Raw genomic sequence first — 18650 nt, forward strand, 5'->3', positions numbered from 1 at the left:
ATGATGCATGACGCGTAAGCGCTGGCGAGCGGATGCGGCGTCGACGCGCGATGCGCGCAGAACCGACGCGACGATGAGATGCGCTGGCGATGATGCGCCTGGCGATGATGCGCTCGTATGGCATTCGATGATGCGCGGCGGTCAAGCGATGATGGCCGTCTGAAAGATGATGTTACAAGATAGATGCACACAGTGATGATATGATGCTGGTGAGGAGGCCAGGAGTGGAGGTACAGTGAGGAGGAGGGGAGGGAGGTGGGCAGGAGGAGGTAAGTGTGGTGAGGAGGTGGTTGTTGGTGTGAGGAGGTGTTGGCAGGTGTGGAGGAGGTGTAAGGTTGGTGTGGAGGGGAGTGGTGAGGAGTGTGTGGGTGCTGGTGCAAGGCAGGCAAGCTGGTGCTGGATGTGAGGAGATGTGGGTGTGAGTGTGATGCGTGGGCTAAGTGAGGCAGGCGGGCTGCGCTGGTGAGGAGCCTCGTGATATGTAAGTGCTGGTGATGATGTGCTGACGTGATGGAGGTGTATTGCTGGTGATGAGGGATGTGGTGTTGGGTGATGTGGCAGGAGGAGGTTGGTGGAGGTGGTTGTTGTGAGGAGGTGGGAGGTGTGGAGGAGGGTGTTGGTGAGGAGGCCTGGTGGGACAAAGGTGTGGAGGAGGTTGGGTGTGGAGGGGTGTTGGTGAGGGAGGTGGTGAGGAGGTGTTGGTGGTGGTGTGGAGGAGGTGTTGGTGGAGGGAGGTGGTGTGGAAGTGATGAGGGAGGTGTTGGTGTGTTGATGTGAGGGAGGCGTTGGTGGTGGTGTGGAGGGAGGTGCTGGTGTGGAGGAGGTGCTGGTGCAGTGAGGATGCGTGGGTGCTGGTGAGGGGAGTGTCATGTCAGATGGAGGATGCGGGCAACAGTTGTGTGATGTGATGTGATGTGTGTGCACAGAGGAGGTTGTTGGTGGGAGGGAGGTGAGGAGGTGTGAGGGGAGGTGAGGGAGGTGGAAGCGATGGGAGGAGGAGCTGGGAGGGAGGTTTGAGTTGCAGGGAGGGAAGGTGTGAGGGAGGTGGTGGGTGAGGAGGTGTTGTGAGGAGTGTGTTGGTGGTGTGAGGAGGTGGTGGTGTGAGGAGAGGTGGTTGTTGGTATGGAGGGCAGGAGGGAGTGTGGTGTTGGTGTGGAGGAGTGCTGGTGGTGGCCTGAGTGTGATGGAAGGATGCATGTGATGTGATGTCAAGGAGGATAGTTGTGATGTAAAGATGATAAAGCAGTGATGATGTGTTGCGGAGGGATGCGTAAGCAGTGAGGGAGGTGGTGTTGATGGGAGATAAAAGGATGAGGGGAGGTGTTGGTGTGAGGAGGTGTTGGTGGGAGGAGGTGTTGGTAGGCTGAGGAGGTGTTGGGGAGGGTGTTGATGTGAGGAGGGGAGGGAGGTGTGGCTAAGGGGTGTGAGGGAGGTGGGTGGTGGGTGAGGGGAGGTGGGGTGGCTGGGGGAGGGAGGTGTGTGGAGGAGGTGTTGGTGCTGGAGGAGGAGGTGTTGGTGCTGGATGTGAGGAGGTTGGTGGTGTGAGGGATGCTGGGAGGGAGCAAAGCAGTGGTGGTGGAGGATGTGTTGGTGCTGGACGTGAGTGTGAGGTGTGGGTGTTGGTGAGGGATAAAGCTTGGTGGTGGTGTGGAGGATGCGCTGGTGGCAGTGAGTGATGCGTGGTGCTGGTGCGGGGAGGATGCAAGGCTGGCGTGGCTGCAGGCAGTTGGTGCTGACTGGAGGGATGTAAGGGATGTAAGCAGGTGCTGGTGGGGTGGAGGACAAGGTGAGGACAGGGGAGGAGGAGGAGGTACAGGTGGGAGGACGTGTTGGGAGGAGGTGTTGGTGGGTGAGGAGGTGTGTGATGAGGAGGTGTTGGTGGTGTGAGGGAGGTGTAGGTTTGGTGGAGGGGAGGGCAAGAGGAGGTTGGTGGTGGTGGAGGTTGGTGTTGGTGTGAGGGAGGTGGTGTGAGGAGGTTGGTGATGGATGATGGAGGTGGGTGTTAAGGAGGGAGTGTGCTGGTGGTGTGAGGATGTGTCTGGGGAGGAGGTCGTTGGGAGGAAGCTGAGTAGGCGCGGTGCGGAGGAGGAGATGGGATGTAGGTGTGAGGAGGTTGATGTGAGGAGGTGTTGGTGGGAGGAGGTGATGAGGTGTTGATGAGGGAGGTGTTGTTGTTGGTGTGGAGGAGGGGCAAGCAGTGGAGGAGGTGTTGGTGTTGACGTAAAGAGGAGGTGAGGATTGTTGGTGAGAGGAGGCGTTGGTGGAGGAGGTGTAAGAGTAGGAGGGAGGAGGAGGGGTGTATGGGAGGTGTTGTGGGTAGGTGTGAGGGAGGAGGTGGTGAGGATGTGGTTGCTGGTGAGGAGTGATGGTGTTGGTGGGAGGGATGTGGGAAGAAGTGAGGAGGTGAGGAGGCATTGGATGTGATGAGCTGTCGGCAAAATGATGCCACTCGGAGCGAGGATCGTCACTGGCGTGGAGAGGGAGCTGTTGCTGGAGGATGATGCTGTTGCCAGGTGAGGAGTAGTGGCGACGGAGATGCCTGGGCGCCAATGATGAGCTGGCACCGAGAGATCGCTGGCCGACGTGGAGGGGATGAGTTGAGCTGGTGAGGAGCGTGACAATTGGGGAGGTGTGGAGGAGGTAAAGAGGAGGAGGCTGGAGGAGGTAAGCAGGAGGCAGGTTAAGGAGGTAGGTGGGCAGGAGGAGGTGCGGTGTTAGGTGAGGAGGTGTTGGTGGTGCAGGAGTGAGCGCTGGTGCGGAGGAGAGCTGTTGGTGTGGAGGAGGCGTTGGTGGTGTGTGAGTGATGCTGGTGGTGGGTGAGGAGTGTTCTGCGTTAGGAATGAGCGGTAGGAGGTGGTGAGTGATAAGTGGTTGCAGGTCGAGGAAGCGTTTGGCGGCGGCGGAGGAGGCAATATCAGAGGAGATGCGCTGGTTGAAGCGTGATGATGCGTTGCGCAGGATGAGCGTGGGTCGTGATAGGAGGAGGTGTTGGTGATGGTTAAAGAGGAGAGTGGAGGTGTTGACGTGAGGAGGTTAGTAGTTGCGAGGAGGAGGAATGTTGGTAACAGAGTAGGTAAAATGTGATGAGGAGGTTGCGTGGAGGAGGTGTTGTGTGGAGGAGGTGTTAGAGGGAGGTGGGGCAGGGAGAGAGGTTGGTGTGAGGGAGGTGTTGGTAAAGGTGGTGTAGAGGAGAGGATGTGTTGAAGCCAATGGAGTGAGGTGTTGGTGCTGGATGCGAGGGAGGCCATGCAAGAGTGCTGGTGAGGAGTGAGTGCTGTGAGATGATGTTGCATGATGATGTGACAGAGGGAGGCCAAAGGAGGTGGAGGGAGGGAGGTAACAGGAGGAGGTGTTGAAGGGAGGCAGGAGGAGAAAGAGGAGTGTTGGTGTGTGAGGAGGTGGAAGTGATGTGACAGTGAGAGAGGTGTTGCAGGTGAGGAGTGTGGTCATTGCGTGAGGGATGCGTCGCAGATAGGGATGTGTGGCGTGATGATGGTGAGGGAGTGGATGTAAGGAGGGTGCTGGAAGGAGGATGCGGTGTTAGGATGAATGAGGTGTTGAGGCAGAGTGCAGGCTGGTAGGCAAAGAGTGATGGCTGAGGAAAGAGATGCCTGGCGTTGAAATGAAGTGATGTCTGGTTAAAGAGATGGGAGGATGTCTGGTGATAGGAGGTGTGTGTAAGCATAGTGGAGGTGCATGGGTAGGTGTGAGGAGGTGTTGATGAGGTGAGGAGGTTATGCTGGTGTGAGGAAGGATGGGAGGAGGTGTTGGTGAGGGAGGAAGCTGGTGAGGGAGGTGACATAGTAAGTGGAGTAAGGTTGGTGGTGGGACAAAGCTGGCAGTGAAGGAGGTGAAATGGGTAAGCTGGAAAGAGGGAGGCGTTATTGCTGACAAGTGATAGGATGCAGGCAGGCGATGGCATTGGGCTCGAAAGATGATGTTGATGTGATGTGATGTGAGGTGAGGGAGGTAAATATGTGGGCAAAGAGGAGGGAGGTGTTAGAGAGGAGGTGATGTGAGGAGGAGAGGAGGTGGTGAGGAGGTGGAGGTAGGTGTGAGGAGGTGCAGGTTTGAGGAGGTGGTGGTGTGGAGGAGGTGCAGGTGGGAGAGGGAGGTTGGTGTGAGGGAGGTGATTGTTGGTGGAGGGAGGTGTTGGTGAGGAGGTAAAAGAGGAGGTAGGTGTGGAGGAATGTGTTGGCGGTGAGGAAGCAGGTGGAGGAGGTGGCAGGCGTGCATGATGCGCTGGCGGAGGAGTGTGCTGCGTGGGAGGGAGGAGGAGGGACAAAATATGACGTGAGGAGAGGCAGGACGATGTGATGACACAGGAGGTGGGAAGGAGGAGGCAGGAGGAGTGGAGGTGCTGATGGCGGAGTGGAGGCAGGTGGGTGTGAGGAGTGTGAGGGGAGGTGTGGTGTTGGTGTAAGGTAGGTGCTGGTGTTGATGCAGGAGGTGGGTGTGAGGAGTGTGGGTGTTGGTGGAGGTAGGTGTTGGTGTGAGGGAGGTGTGGGTGTGGAGGAGGTGGGTGCTTGGTGAGGGAGGTGTAGGTACGAGGAGGTGTTGAGCTGACGTGAGGAGGTGTATTGCTGGTGCGGAGGAGATGCTGAGATGCACGTGAGGAGGCGTGGTGCGATGATGAGGAGCGTGATGAGTTGCAGGTGAAGGGATGATGCTGGTGAGGATGCTGGCAGCAGATGAAGGCACAGTGGAGGAGTGCGTGGAGGCAGGAAGGAGGTGTGGGTGTTGGTGAGGAGGTGGTGGAGGAGGTACAGGAGGGAGGTAAGCTGGAGGAGGATGTGGGTGTTAAAGAGTATGTGAATAAGCAGGAGAGGAGGTGTTGGTGGAGGTGAGAGGACGTGTTCAAGTTGGGAGGGAGGTGGTGCTGACGAGGATGGTGTTGGTGTTGGAGGTGGAGGGGAGGTGTTGGTGGTAAAAGAGGAGTGAGGGAGGTGTGGTAGGTGTGAGGAGGCAAGGAGGGAGTGTTGGTGCTGATGGAGGAGGGTGGCTGGTGGTGTGTGAGGGAGGCTGGTGGTGGTGTGAGGGAGGTGGGCAATATGCGGAGGAGGGTGCTGGTGGTGCGTGGAGCTGATGGAGGATGATGGCTGGTGAGGGATGAGTGGAGGAGATGTTGGTAGGGGAGGAGGGATAAAAGAGGAGGAGGTGGAGGTGAGGAGGTGAGGAGGTGAGGGGAGGATGTGGTGGGGTGAGGGAGGTAAGTTGGTGGGTGGTAAAAGAGGAGGTGGGAGGAGGTGTGGGGGAGGGAGGTGTTGGTAGGTGAGGGGATGTTGGTGGTGGGGTGAGGAGGTGGTGGGGAGGTAGGTGTAGAGGGAGGTGTTGGTAGGGAAGAGGGGAGGTGTTGGTGTGGAGGGAGGGTTGGTGGGATGAGGGAGGTTAGCAGGGGTGAGGAGTTGGGGAAAGGTAGGGGTGAAGGAGGTGTGGAAAGGAGGGATGGTTGGTGTTAGGTGGAGGATAAATATAGAAGTGAGAGGAAGCCAGTGAGGATAAAACATGTGAGGAAAGGAGGTGGCAAGAGGAGTCAAGATGGGTGTTGGGTGAGGAGATGTTAGTGGTGTGAGGGACAAGCAGTGTGAAGGGAGGGCTGGTGTGAGGGAGGTGTTGGTGGTGGTGGGAGGGAGGTGGTGGTGTGGGAGGGAGGTGTGTGTGGAGGACTGGTGGTGGGTGAGGAGGCTGGTGAGGGAGGTGGTGGAACATGTGAGGGAGGTGTTGGTAGTGGTGTGAGGGAAAAGGAAGAAAGTGGTGAAGGAGGTTGGTGGTGGGAGGAGGTGTTGGGGAGGGATGTTGAAGAGGTGTTAGGCAGGGGAGGCAGGGAAGAGGAGGAGGTGTTGCTGGATGTGAGGAGGTGTGGTTGAGGAGATGTGCTGGTGGAGGGGAGGTGTTGTGGTGTGGAGGAGGTGGGTGCTGGTGGAGGGGAGGTGGGTGGTGGAGGAGTGGGTGCATGGAGGGTGAGGAGGGATGCAGAAGATGATGTGGGCGTTTGGTGAGTGATGTAGGAGGAGGGATGTGTGTGATGTGTCAGAGGGGGAGGAGGGTGTGGTGTGAGGGAGGTGTGTGAGGCAAAATGAGGGGAGGTGGTGGTGAGGAGGTAGGCAAAGAGGACAAAAGGGAGGGAGGTAAAGAGGAGGTGTTGGTGTGGGAGGAGGTAAGAGGAGGTGTTAGGTGGTGTGGAGGGGAGGTAAGGAGGTGGGTGAGGAGGTGTTAGTGAGGAGGTGTTGGTGAGGAGGTGTTGGTGTGGGAGGGGAGGTAGGTGGTGGAGGAGGCACAGGTGAGGTGAGAGGTGTTGTCACAGTGGAGGAGGTGTTGGTGGTGGGAGGGGAGGTGAGGAGGGGCTGTTGCAGGAAGGAGGGATAAGGTTGATTCTGAGTGAATGATGCGATGATGCGATGGAGGTGAGGAGGAGGGAGGTGAGGAGGAGGTGGAGGAGGAGTGTGGTGAGGGAGGGTGGTGGTGAGGAGGTGGTGGTGGGGTGAGGAGGTGTGGTAGGTGAGGGGAGGTGGTGGTGGAGGAGTGTGGTGAGGGAGGTGTTGGTGGTGGGAGGGAGGTGGTGGTGCAGGGAGGTGTAGTGAGGAGGTGTGGGTGGGGGAGGGAGGAGGTGGTGGTGTGAGGGAGTGTGGTGGGAGAGGGATGTAGAGGTGTTGGTGGTAGTGAGGAGTGGGTGTGGTGTAGTGTGAGGGAGTGTGCTGGTGTAGGTGTGGAGGGGATGTTGAGGTGGTGTGTGGGGTGGAGGCTGGTGCTAGTGATGAGGGCTGGCGTAGTGAGGATGCGGCGGAGGCAAGGATGTGCTGGTGTGAAGTGATGGGATGGGGTGGGATGGAAAGGAGGGAGGTGTTAGGTGGTGGGTGGTAAAGGGAGGGAGGTGAGGGGAGGTGGGTGTTGGTGAGGTGAGGTGGTGAGGAGGTAAATGTGTGAAGGAGGTGTTGGTGAGGGAGGTGTTGGTGGTGGTGTGAGGAGGTGTTGGTGTTGGTGTGAGGGGAGGTGTCGGTGGTGGTGTGAAGGAGGTGTTGGTGGTGGTGTGAGTGGAGGTCGGTGGTGGGAGGAGGTGTTTGGTGGTGGTGTGGAGGGAGGTGGTGGTGTGAGGAGGTGTGGTGGCAGATAAGTGAGGGATGTTGGTGGCGGAGGTAAGAGGGAGGAATGATGTGTCAGGAGGGAGGTTGGTGGTGGTGAGAGGGAGGTGTCTGGTGGTGGTGTGGAGGGAGGTGTGGTGATGGTGAAGGAGGTGTTGGTGTGAGGGAGGTGCAGGTGAGGGAGGTGTGGTGGTGGGAGGGAGGTAAGCAGGAGGGAGGTGTTGGTGGTGGTGTGAGGGAGGTGTCGGTGGTAGGTGAGGAGGTGGTGTGGAGTGGAGGTGTTGATGTGAGTGGAGGTGCGGCAGGTGTGAAGGAGGTGGTGGTGTGAGGGGAGGCTGCAGGTGTGAGGATGCGTGTGAATGATGATGGTGGTGTGGAGGGAGGTGTGAGGAGGTGTGAAGGAGGAGGAGGTGGTGGTGAGGGAGGTGTCGGTGGTGTGAAGGTGGTGTGAGGAGGTGTTGGTGGTGAGGAGGTGTGATGAGGGAGGTGGTGTGAAGGAGGTGGTGGTGGAAGAGGTGGTGTGGAGGAGGTGTCGGTGGTGAAGGAGGTGTAGGAGGAGGTGGTGGTGTGAGGGAGGTGTCGGTGGTGGTGTGAGGAGGTGTGAAGGAGGTGGTGGTGTGAGGAGGTGTTGGTGGGAGGGAGGTGTCGGTGGTGGTGTGGAGGGAGGTGTCGGTAGGTGGAGGAGGTGTCGGTGGTGGTGTGAGGGAGGTGTCGGTGGTGTGTGAGGAGGTGTCGGTGGTGTGAGGGAGGTGTGAGGAGTGCAGGAGGAGGTGAGGAGGTGTCGCAGGTGGTGTGGAGGGAGGTGTGGTGGTGTGAGGGAAGGAGGGGAGGTGTCGGTGAGGGAGGTGTTGGTGTAGAGGTTGGTGAGGGAGGTGTTGGTGAGGAGGTGTGAGGAGGTGGTGGGTGAGGTGGTGTGAGGAGGTGTCGGTGGTGGTGGGAGGAGGTGTTGGGAGGAGGTGTGAGGAGGTGTTGGTGGTGGTGTGAGGAGGTTTGTGGTGAGGGAGGTATGGTGGTGGTGTGAGGGAGGTGTCGGTGGTGGTGTGAGGGAGGTGTGGTGGTGGTGTGAGGGAGGTGTTGGTGGTGTGGAGGGGAGGTGTTGGTGGTGGTGAGGGAGGCGTTGGTGGTGGTGTGAGTGATGCGTTGGTGGTGTGGAGGAGGTTTGTGGTGGTGTGAAGGAGGTGCGTAGGGAGGAAGCCAGGTGGCTGATGGGTGGGAGGAGGTTGGGAGGGATGCGTGAGGATGTTGGTGAGGGAGGCGGAGGAAGGAGGAGGTGTTGGAGGTTGAGGAGGTGTTGTGGAGGGAGGTGGGAGGGGAGGTAAGCAGGAGGGAGGTGTTGGTGGTGAGGAGGTGTTGGGGAGGGAGGTTGGGAGGAGGTTGGTGGTGGTGTGAAGGAGGTAAGCAGGAGGAGGTGTTGGTGTGGAGGGAGGGGCAGGTGAGGGGAGGTGTTGGTGTGAGGGAGGTGTTGGTGGTGCTGTGAGGAAGTGTTGGTGGTGGTGAGGAGGTGTTGGTGTGAGGGAGGTGCAGGCAGGTGAGGGAGGTGTTGGTGTGGAGGGAGGTGTTGGTGGTGGTGTGGGGAGGGAGGTGTCGGTGGTGAGGGGAGGTGTTGGTGGTGGTGTGAGGGAGGTGTTGGTGTGAGGGAGGTGTTGGTGGTGGTGGAGGGGAGGGGTGTCGTGGTGGTGTGAGGGAGGTGCTGGTGGTGGTGTGTGGAGGGAGGTGTTGGCGATGGTGTGAAGGAGGTAGGTGGGAGGAGGTGTTGGTGGTGGTGTGAGGGAGGTGTGTCGGTAGGTGAGGGAGTGTGCTGGTGGTGGTGTGAGGGAGGTGTTGGTAGGGAGGGAGGTGTTTGTGGTGGTGTGAGGGGAGGTGGTGGAGGGGAGGTGTTGATGTGAGGGAGGTGTTGGTGGTAGTGAAGGGAGGTGTTGGTGTGAAGGAGGTAGCTGGTGAGGGGAGGTGTTGATGGTGGTGTGAGGGAGGTGTCGGTAGGTGAAGGGAGGGTGTGAGGGAGGTGTTGGTGGTGGAGAGGAGGTGTTGATGTGGAGGGGAGATGTTGTGGTGGTGTGTGAAGGAGGTGGTGGTGTGTGGGAGGGGAGGTGTTTGTAGGAGGGAGGTGTTGTGGTGGTGTGAGGGAGGTGTCGGTGGTGGTGTGAAGGAGGTGTTGGTGGTGGTGTGAGGGAGGTGGGTTGGTGGTGGTGTGAGGGAGTGTGTCGGTGGTGGTGGGGTGGAGGAGGTGTCGGTGGTGGTGTGAGGGGTGTCGGTGGTGGTGTGAAGGGAGGTGGTGGTGTGAGGAGGTGTCGGTGGTGGTGTGAGGGAGGTGTTGGTGGTGGGAGGAGGTGTCGGTGGTGGTGTGAGGGAGGGGTGTCGGTGGTGGTGAGGGAGGTGTCGGTGGTGTGAGGGAGGTGTCGGTGGTGGTGGGGAGGTGTGGTGGTGTGAGGGAGGTGGTGTGAGGGAGGTGTCGGTGGTAGGTGAGGGAGGTGTCGGTGGTGGGAGGGAGGTGTCGGTGGTGGTGTGGAGGGGAGGTGTTGGTGGTGTGAGGGAGGGGGATGGTGGTGGTGTGAGGGAGGTGTCGGTGGTGGTGTGGAGGGAGGTGTCGGTGGTGGTGTGAGGGGAGGTGTCGGTGTCGTGAGGGAGGCTGGTGTGAGGAGGTATGGTGTGAGGGAGGTGTTGGTGTGAGGGAGGCCAAGAGGAGGGAGGAGGGAGGTGTTGGTGGGAGGGAGGTGTTGGTGGTGGTGAGGGAGGGGTTGGTGTGAGGGAGAAAGGTGGTGGTGTGAGGGGAGGTGTTGGTGGTGGTGTGAAGGAGGTGTCGGTGTGAGGGAGGTGTTGGTGAGGGAGGTGTCGGTGGTGGTGTGAGGGAGGTGTTGGTGTGGGAGGGAGGTGTTGGTGTGAGGGAGGTGTTGGTGGTGGTGTGGGAGGGAGGTGGTGGTGTGAGGGAGGTGGTGGTGTGAGGGAGGTGGTGGTGTGAGGGAGGTGTTGGGAGGGGAGGTGTTGGTGTGAGGGAGGTTGGTGGGAGGGGAGGTGTTGGTGGAGGGAGGTGGACAGGTGAGGGGAGGTGTTGTGGGAGGGGAGGTGTCGGTCAGGTGGAGGAGGTGTCGGTGGTGGTGTGAGGGGAGGTGTGGGTGCTGGTGAGGAGGTGTTGGTGTGAGGGAGATGTCGGTGGTGGTGTGAGGGGAGGGGGTGTTGGTGTGAGGAGGTAGCAGGTGAGGGGAGGTGGGTGCTGGGTGAGGGAGGTGTGGGTGTTGGTGTGGGAGGGAGGTGTCGGTGGTGTAGGAGGGAGGTGTGTGGGTGTTGGTGTGAGGGAGGTAAGCTGGTGGAGGGAGGTGTTGGTGTGAGGGAGGTAGGGAGGGGAGGTGGGTGTTGGTGTGAGGGAGGTGTTGGTGGAGGGGAGGTGTCGGTGGTGGTGTGAGGGAGGTGTCGGTGGTGGTGTGAAGGTGTTAGTGGTGGTGGGAGGGAGGTGTCGGTGGTGGTGTGTGGGAGGGAGGGTTGGGGTGGTGAGGGAGGTGTTGGTGGGAGGGAGGTGCTGGTGTGAGGGAGGTGTGGGTGTTGGTGTGGAGGGAGGTGGGTGTTGGGTGTGTGAGGGAGGTGTCGGTGGTGGTGTGGAGGGAGGTGGTGTTGGTGTGAGGGAGGTGTTGGTGGAGGGAGGTGTTGGTGTGAGGGAGGGTGTGGGTGTTGCGTGAAGGTGTTAGTGGTGGTGTGAGGGAGGCCTGGTGGTGGAGTGAAGGAGGTGTTGGTGGAAGTATGACGCAAACGTGACTGTGCCCGCCTAGGCCACTTACGTCCCACGTCCCATATTTGAATATTAATTTAATTAGTCACCAGCAATCATCCCTTGAACACGCATACCTGAATGAGCTTTTGTTTAGGCACTTCAAGACCAACCCCAAGTTTCCCAACTCTACGAACATTTAGTGATGAAAAAGGGTATGCTCAATACAGTCATAGAGCCGTTAACGTCCGATCAGATATACGTCCTGCGGCCCCCCAAAAAAAAAAAACGTTATGCCTGCTGACCACTACTCCACGACCCCCTGACGGAGACACGATGATCCTCCCCATACTGGCCAGATATTATGTGTTAAAGGAGTATCCTCCTTCCTTAGGCTTTTAGTAAGCATTTGCCTCCAGGTAAGATATTATGTGTTAAAGGAATATGCTTCCTTCCTTAGGCTTTTTTTAATCATTTGCCTCCAGGCGTAATGTTAACCTACATCTATTGAGGATAAAATCTTTCACCTACAAATTGACAATAACACATTTGCTGTAATCAGACATATCTAGTTGCCTCAACAATTGCAACCCCAGTTGCAATTGGGGTTGCAATTTCAAATTCTGTGGCATTACTAAGTATAGTGAAGTCTCTGGTGCACTCTAAGATTAAGAGAGAAAACGGAGGACTCAGGCGTCCTGATGTGAGAGAAAACGGACTCGTATGATGGGGGACCAAATAAAAAAAGCATAGCTACATGTTTTGTGGACTACAGTATTAAGCGTACCCTTTTCATCACTTTGTAATAAACCTAGCCATGCCTATGTGTGTTTATGATATTTACCATAACATTATATATATATATTTAGTGGGTCTAAATGGTCGTAAAATGGGAAACTTGGGGTTGGGTCTTGGGTAAATGAACCAATTAGAATAAATCCCATAGGTTCTGTACTTTCGTTATCGGCAGGGTCCCAATTAGGCACGATAACCAAGGGATGACTGTACTGTACTGTACATACTTGTGACACTGGCCAGTTGCTTCTGGTGTTATGGTACAGGGGTACCAAGTGACAGCACTAGCATCCCACTTCCTCTATCAAGGAATAAACAATTAAAATTTAAATTGAAAAAAAAAACATTCAAATAAATTACTATCTTACAAGAATCCCTCCAATGTAAGTTATATTCACCCAAGTCGTTTGGGTGGAAAATTATGAGAAGAGCTTAGTCACTCTTAAGTAATGAACAATAAACACACAGACAGGCCTTCAGCGCCAACTGTCAAATCTTATCTCAAATAAATAAATAAATAAATAAATAAACAAACAAACAAACAAACAAACGCCAGACATTCTGTCCCCGCCCCCCCCAGGTCTTCCCACCACACCTCGTGTTCCAAGATAAAAGATTGGTGATTTCTTTATGTTTATTTTATATAATATCTCAGACTAAAGTTAGGATAATATAATTTGCATTGCTGAAATCCTTGCAACACAGAGATTAATTTGAATATAAGCGTCATATATTTTGCTCAAGATATAAAAAATGTAGTACATCAGTGTACAATACTGTAGTACATTTTATATAAAAAATTTCTACTGTATTTTTGGGTAGATTTACATAAATTTCTTCATTTATTTTCATACATTTACAAGCACACACCATACTAAAAGAAACGTAAAAGAAACACTGTAAATGACTTAAGTGCAAAGGTGGAGTGCACATGTACTAATTTGATTACGGTACTAAAATTGTTAGGTCTAGTGCGAATTACAACATGTTTATATTCAAATAAATCAGTATCTTACAAGAATCCCAGGTATGTTAATTATATTCTCCAAGGTCATATCACTGGCATTTTAAAATGAGAGAAGCTTAGTAGGAGTGTTAAATAAACACACAGAGACCTTCGTCTCAAACTTATCACCTCAACCCCCCCACCAACCCCTCGCTGGCGTGGCTGGCTACGTCCCCCCTCCCCCCCAGCCAGGCTTTTAGGCTTACAGTTTTTATCTTATAAAATATCTCAGACTAAAGTTAGGAGATTATAATTTGCATTGCTGGAATCCTTGCAAGACAGCCAAGAATTTGAATATAAACGTCATATATTTTGCTCACGAGATAAAACATTTTGTACATTAGTGTACAGTACTGTAGTACATTTTATAAAAAAGTTTTTCAACTGTATTTTCGGGTACATTTACATAGATTTCTTAGTGTAAAGCTGGAGTGCACATGTACTAATTTGATTACGGTACTAAAATTGTTTTGTCTAGTGCAAATTATAGCATGTTTATATTCAAATTAATCAGTATGTTACAAGAATCCCAGCTATGTTAATTATATTCACCCGGGTCATATCACTGGCTTTTTATAAGAGAGAAGCTTAGTCACCTAAGAACTGATAAATATACACGCGTTAGACCTGGGCCTGTGGCAACTGTCAAACGTACTACCTCCCCTCCCCCCATGCCCCCTCCCACCCTCTCCCCCATGTGCTTGGCGTTGCTGGAATCCTTGTAAAACAGTGAATAATTTTAATATAAACGTCATGTATTTTGCACAAGAAATAAAAATTAATCACCTGTATCACATTACAGTAGTGATTCAAGACTAAAAGTGTATATGTACGTATATAGTATTCCACATACACATAAGTATAAATAAAAAGTTTATGTGATGATCGGACAACGTCCATTTCGGTTAACGTCACGTTTCCGAGAACGTATCTAGGACGTTAACCGGCGCATGACTGTACTGTAGTCCACAAAACATGCAGCTATGTCTTTCTTTATTTGAGTCCCCCATCATAGGAGTCCGTTTTCTCTCGCTTCAGGACGCCTGAGTCCTTCGATTTCTCTCAATCTTAAGAGTGCACCAGAGACTTCGTTATTCCTTAGTAATGACACAGAATTTGAAATTGCAACCCCAATTGCAACTGGGAAATGTGTTATTGTCAATTTGTAGGTGAAAGATTTTATCCTTAATAGATGTAGGTTAACATTACACCTGGAGGCAAATGCTTACTAAAGCCTAAGGAAGGAAGGATACTCCTTTAACACATAATATCTGGCCAGTATGGGGAGGATCATCGTGTCTCTGTCAGGGGGTCGTGGAGTGGTGGTCCAGCAGGCGTCACGGAAGTGTTGTTGTTTTTTTCTGTGGGGGGGGGGGGCACGGACGTATATGCGATCGGACGTTAACCGGCGCATGACTGTACTGTATTATGTTAAAAGAAACACTCATTAATTTTATTACAAAGGGCTAAAATTTTTATCTCGTGCAAAATATACGACATTTATATTCAAATTATTCTCTGTCTTGCAAGGATTCTAGTAATGAAAATTATATTCTCCTAACTTTAGTTTGTGATATTATATAAGATAAAAACTGTAAACCTAAAACCACCAAACCCTGGCTGGGAAGATGGGGGAGAGGGAGGGAGGGAGGAAGGGGAGGTGACATGTTTGACAGTTGTGCCGAAAGTCTAGTGATGACCATATGTCTTCTTCAGACTTAAAAGATGTTGTTCACCACTGGGAGATGTTCAGGAAACCGGTTTCAAGGCACCCTGATGTGGAAACAACAGAACCGATTTTATGTACTGTGGAGGACAAAGTGGTCTCCTTCTTCAAGAACCAGCTAATGATCAGGAGGAGAAATACCCCACAACAAAAAATTTACAGTTTCTTCTCTAAAAGGTAGCGGGAGAAAAATGCTTCCCCTCAGCCTTCCTCTTAAAAAAGGAGAGAGGATTTTTCTGTTGGAGAATCTGTCAGTCCAGAGGTTCCTGACATTATTATGGAAGGTGACTCACCTTCCAAGAAGCAGTAAAATGCTTCTCCTCCACCCCCACTTCCTTCTCTTCTCCCTTCTCCTCCTCCACCCCCACTTCAAATTCCCATCAGCATCATCAACCAGGAGCCTTCTACATACACACCTCAAAGTAGGTGTACTTTACTGCATTTTTTTTTTACTTTGTATGTAATTTTCGGTGAGCTGGAACCAATTACCCAATATCCCATTGAAACAATGGATTTGGTTAATGAAATTTTCGGTTAACAAACGACCCTCTGGAACGAATTGTGTTCGTTAACCGAGGGACCACTGTACTGTATTGTACCATACCATACTGTACTGTATACTTGTTGATCTATTCGGAAATAAGAAAGAAAAATAAGATGGACACTCAATGTCTTAACATCGTTTACTCTACTCACCTCACACCCTCTAACAGAAGTTTTGTTATCTCTGCCTGTCTGTCAAAATCTGCCTGGGCCTTTCTTAAGTCTGTTTCAGCCTGAAAATTAAATATTTTTGAGTTAGAAATTCTACATTTAAAGTTTTACATCATACCTGTATATTGAATACCTACTAGTTAGTTATCTCTTAAGAACATTACTATTCCAAGGAACAGCAACAAAGATGTACATATTTTCTACAAGACTTGATTAATGATGAACACTACATGATACAGTAGTATATACATTTACCATTGTTTGAACCATCTTTCCTCAGTTGCTTTCCCTAGAACCAAAACTAACTTTTTTTTTTTTAATTATTGAAAATGTATAAGGTGAGGTGAACACCTTACAGCTTGATCCACACTTCTGCAAAATATTAGCAGTTGTCCTTCAAGAGTCCTTAAAACATTGACACAGCTCTTCAGCAACTCTTAAAACCCTGTCAATACTAAAATAATTTCTTTTCAATTTTTAAACATTATTCCAGCAGTTTGAAGGGCAGGTGGGTAATCTTTGATAACCTCAGAGAGTAGTGACTCTTTCTTCCCAGCTAAAAGAGCACTTGAAAGCCCAGTTCCCATTATTGTAAAAGTGGGCTGGTGAGAGTAAGGGCATCCATGCATAAAATTTGCTTAAGTTAGCCTGGTGGCAGCTGGGACACCAGGTATTCATGGCTAACTCACACATTTATAAATAATTTCAACATAACAAATCCAGTCACATACTGCTTTTGGGGTCCATAACTGTTACCTACTACACACCCAGCTCAGGCATTTTACAGTTGAAGGTGGTAATGCCTACTTTCACGCTGATATGGAAATTCACCTCAACAATTTCAACATAAGATATACTATACTTCATGGTTTCAAGGGGAAGCATCCGGGAAATGACCTTGCAACTGTCTCGGTCTCAAGATGGCTGGATTTATGAGGTTATACCATACTTTTATTTTGTCCAATCACACCATTATCACACTCTTTAGGCTCCAATAACAGATATCTACTTTAGTTTTATCAAAGATTCTAGTTTCATTTTACAACAGTAGAATGGTAAAACGAGCAACTGTAATTTTTCAACTGCATTCCAGTGTTATTGTCCTTATTTTAAATACTAATGAACCGGTAAAATTATACATGAAAGCATATTAATAAAAAACAAAAAAAAAAAAATAAAAAAAAAATAAAAGAAGACAGTACAAAGTTACCACAGCACAGGCTGGTACTGCATGCAAGCTAAATGCACAAGAAAAGTATTGTTTCAGTTAGCAAACTACAATAAGCTGATAAGATGGTACTCAATTGTTTGTGTGTACATGCAACAGTCCAGATATGCCTTTTTGTTTACTTCTGCAGTGAATGAATTACTTATCATATAACATCCCATTATATCTGTGTTGTTGCTGACTAGAAAAAATATATTTCTAACGTTATCTAAAACTGCCTAAAACTAGAAAGTAACTATTTGCTTACTTCTATCAGTTCCTGCTCTGCCTGAAGCTAGGGACAAGATAAAATGCAACTCCGTTTAGTTCACAAATTATTCATTATTTAAATGAAAACTTTTAGTCCTTCTTGAGTTAAAGCACTTAATTTTGGTGCTCCTAATCACATCTTACATACTGTTAAGATATAACTGTGAGGAATAAGCTGTGCTTCCCACAATTAAAAATTAATCACAAATATAAATTGTTCATAAACACTAGTGTATTAGGTATTATTCTAATGTAAGCATAATTTTTTCTAGCAGATGCAGAAATTGATAATTCTTCAGTGATTTTAATCAATCATTAATATATACAGGAACAGTAGTGTAGTATAAAAAATTCTTACCTTTGATAATAAAATACTGATGTTATCACACATACTGATAAATAAGTAAAATAGAAAAAAATCTCGGTAATTTTGTATTTATCTATACCGGTCCACACCATTGTATCATTTATTATACAAGCCAAATGAATAAATATATACAGTATATATATATATATATATATATATATATATATATATATATATATATATATATATATATATATATATATATATATATATATATATATATATATATAAATTCTCATGACATTCATATCTACACCCAGTACAGTACGTACTTGAAAATTTGATAATGAATAAAATAGTAGGTTGTCCACAGCTGAACTTCCTTTACCTAGTTCTCTATTAAACTACCAAATGAACAGTTCTGAAATATGAGTTCCTGAAGGGTTGTTCTGTTGGTGTGTTTATTTTTTTAGTTTTACAGGAATTACAATACAGTACAGGTACCCATCGCTCACACAGTGATAATTCGGTTTAGCAATTTAAAATTTTTAACACACTTTGCTGTTTAACGATCTGCAATTGTTTGGTTTAATGATCTTCAGCTCACTTGGCAAAATTCAGGAGGAAAGTTGAAAAAATGGGGATTCTGTGCTCTGTGGGCATCACTACTGTCACTTAATACCCCTATTGTACAAGGTTTAGGGCAAAGATTAATGTCTGTTAAGGTAAGGGACACCATATTTAGGGTGTATATCGAAAGTATATATCTTTTAAAAATTTACAATCTTGTAAATAGTGGAGTATTGGTCTCATATCTGGGGTGGCTCTTCTATTCAACTCTCCGCCTATAGTTGATAATCTCTCTTCCCTTTCTCTTCGCCGCAATGTTGCTTCACTCTCTCTCTTTTACAGTACTTTAACAGGCAATATTCGGTGGATTTGGCACTCTGTGTACCATTGACAAGGCAGTAGGCTCATAACACTCATCTTGCCTGCGGTACCCACCATTTGTGTGGATGTCGGTTACACTAGAAAAACCCGTTATGGTACATCCGTCTTTCTTCACACAGCCAAACTGTGGAAGCTTTGCCTTTTTCTGTGTTTCCATACTCATACAATCTGTCTCACTTCAAAAGCTGGTTTTCCGGCATCTTTGTGGTGTACTGTATATTAATTTAGTCTTTTTCTCTTAAATTTTTAATAAATTTTTTCTCTTATATATCCCCCCCCCCCCACCCCATTGTGGGTCGATGACCTGTGCCAGGGTGGGCTATTCCCCGAAAAAGAAGAAGGTAATTTGTCATTATTTTAGGGTTTAGTACCAGCACATCTTGTAGTGGCGGGATTGTGACAGCGTACATGTGGTAAAACTGTACTGTATAAATTTACGCCTTACCTGATAGCATATGTCAAGTGTTGACTCCTAAAATTGCCTCAGTGACTAATATCTACATATTTGAGTACAATAAATAGTAAAATAAGTGTAGAATTATGTAAATTTAAGTTATTTTATGTAAGTGAAGTCTGAAACTCACCGCGGCATGTTTGGTGTGGAGCAGAGGCCTCTGCTAGTCACATTCCATTTAGAATTGCCACATGTAAGTAAATAAACAAAAAATATGTTTGAATTCATTTTGTATTCACCTACCTATCCAGTAGTATACAATCAAGTCTAATATAAAAAAGGTGGAAATAAAATATATGCCGAGTGTGATATGTCTCCCAACCCATTCCAAGATCGTGGCAACGTTGGATTTTCAAGGCCAACGTTAATGCACTTGGAAAGGGAGACGATATACAGGGTGATTCAGCAAAGAGTACATTAAATTGTAGGATGAAATCCTTAGAT

At 49.9% G+C, this 18650-nt stretch overlaps 1 protein-coding gene across 5 annotated transcripts in view; it reads right to left on the reverse strand.

Annotated features, from left to right (window-relative positions):
• Positions 1 to 18650, reverse strand: part of LOC121870412 (endophilin-B1-like) — a gene marked incomplete at its 5' end in the record, with an annotated part of 148037 nt that overhangs the window by 112870 nt on the left and 16517 nt on the right. For 2 of the 5 annotated variants that reach the window (XM_042372250.1, XM_042372254.1), the window contains 2 exon segments: positions 15000 to 15079; positions 18337 to 18369. In XM_042372250.1, the coding sequence (XP_042228184.1) occupies positions 15000 to 15079; positions 18337 to 18369 (113 nt within the window). 5 annotated transcript variants of the gene reach the window in all.

The sequence above is a fragment of the Homarus americanus genome, unplaced genomic scaffold (genome assembly GCF_018991925.1).
Source record: "Homarus americanus isolate GMGI-L3 unplaced genomic scaffold, GMGI_Hamer_2.0 scaffold40856, whole genome shotgun sequence".
Lineage (NCBI taxonomy): Eukaryota > Metazoa > Arthropoda > Malacostraca > Decapoda > Nephropidae > Homarus > Homarus americanus.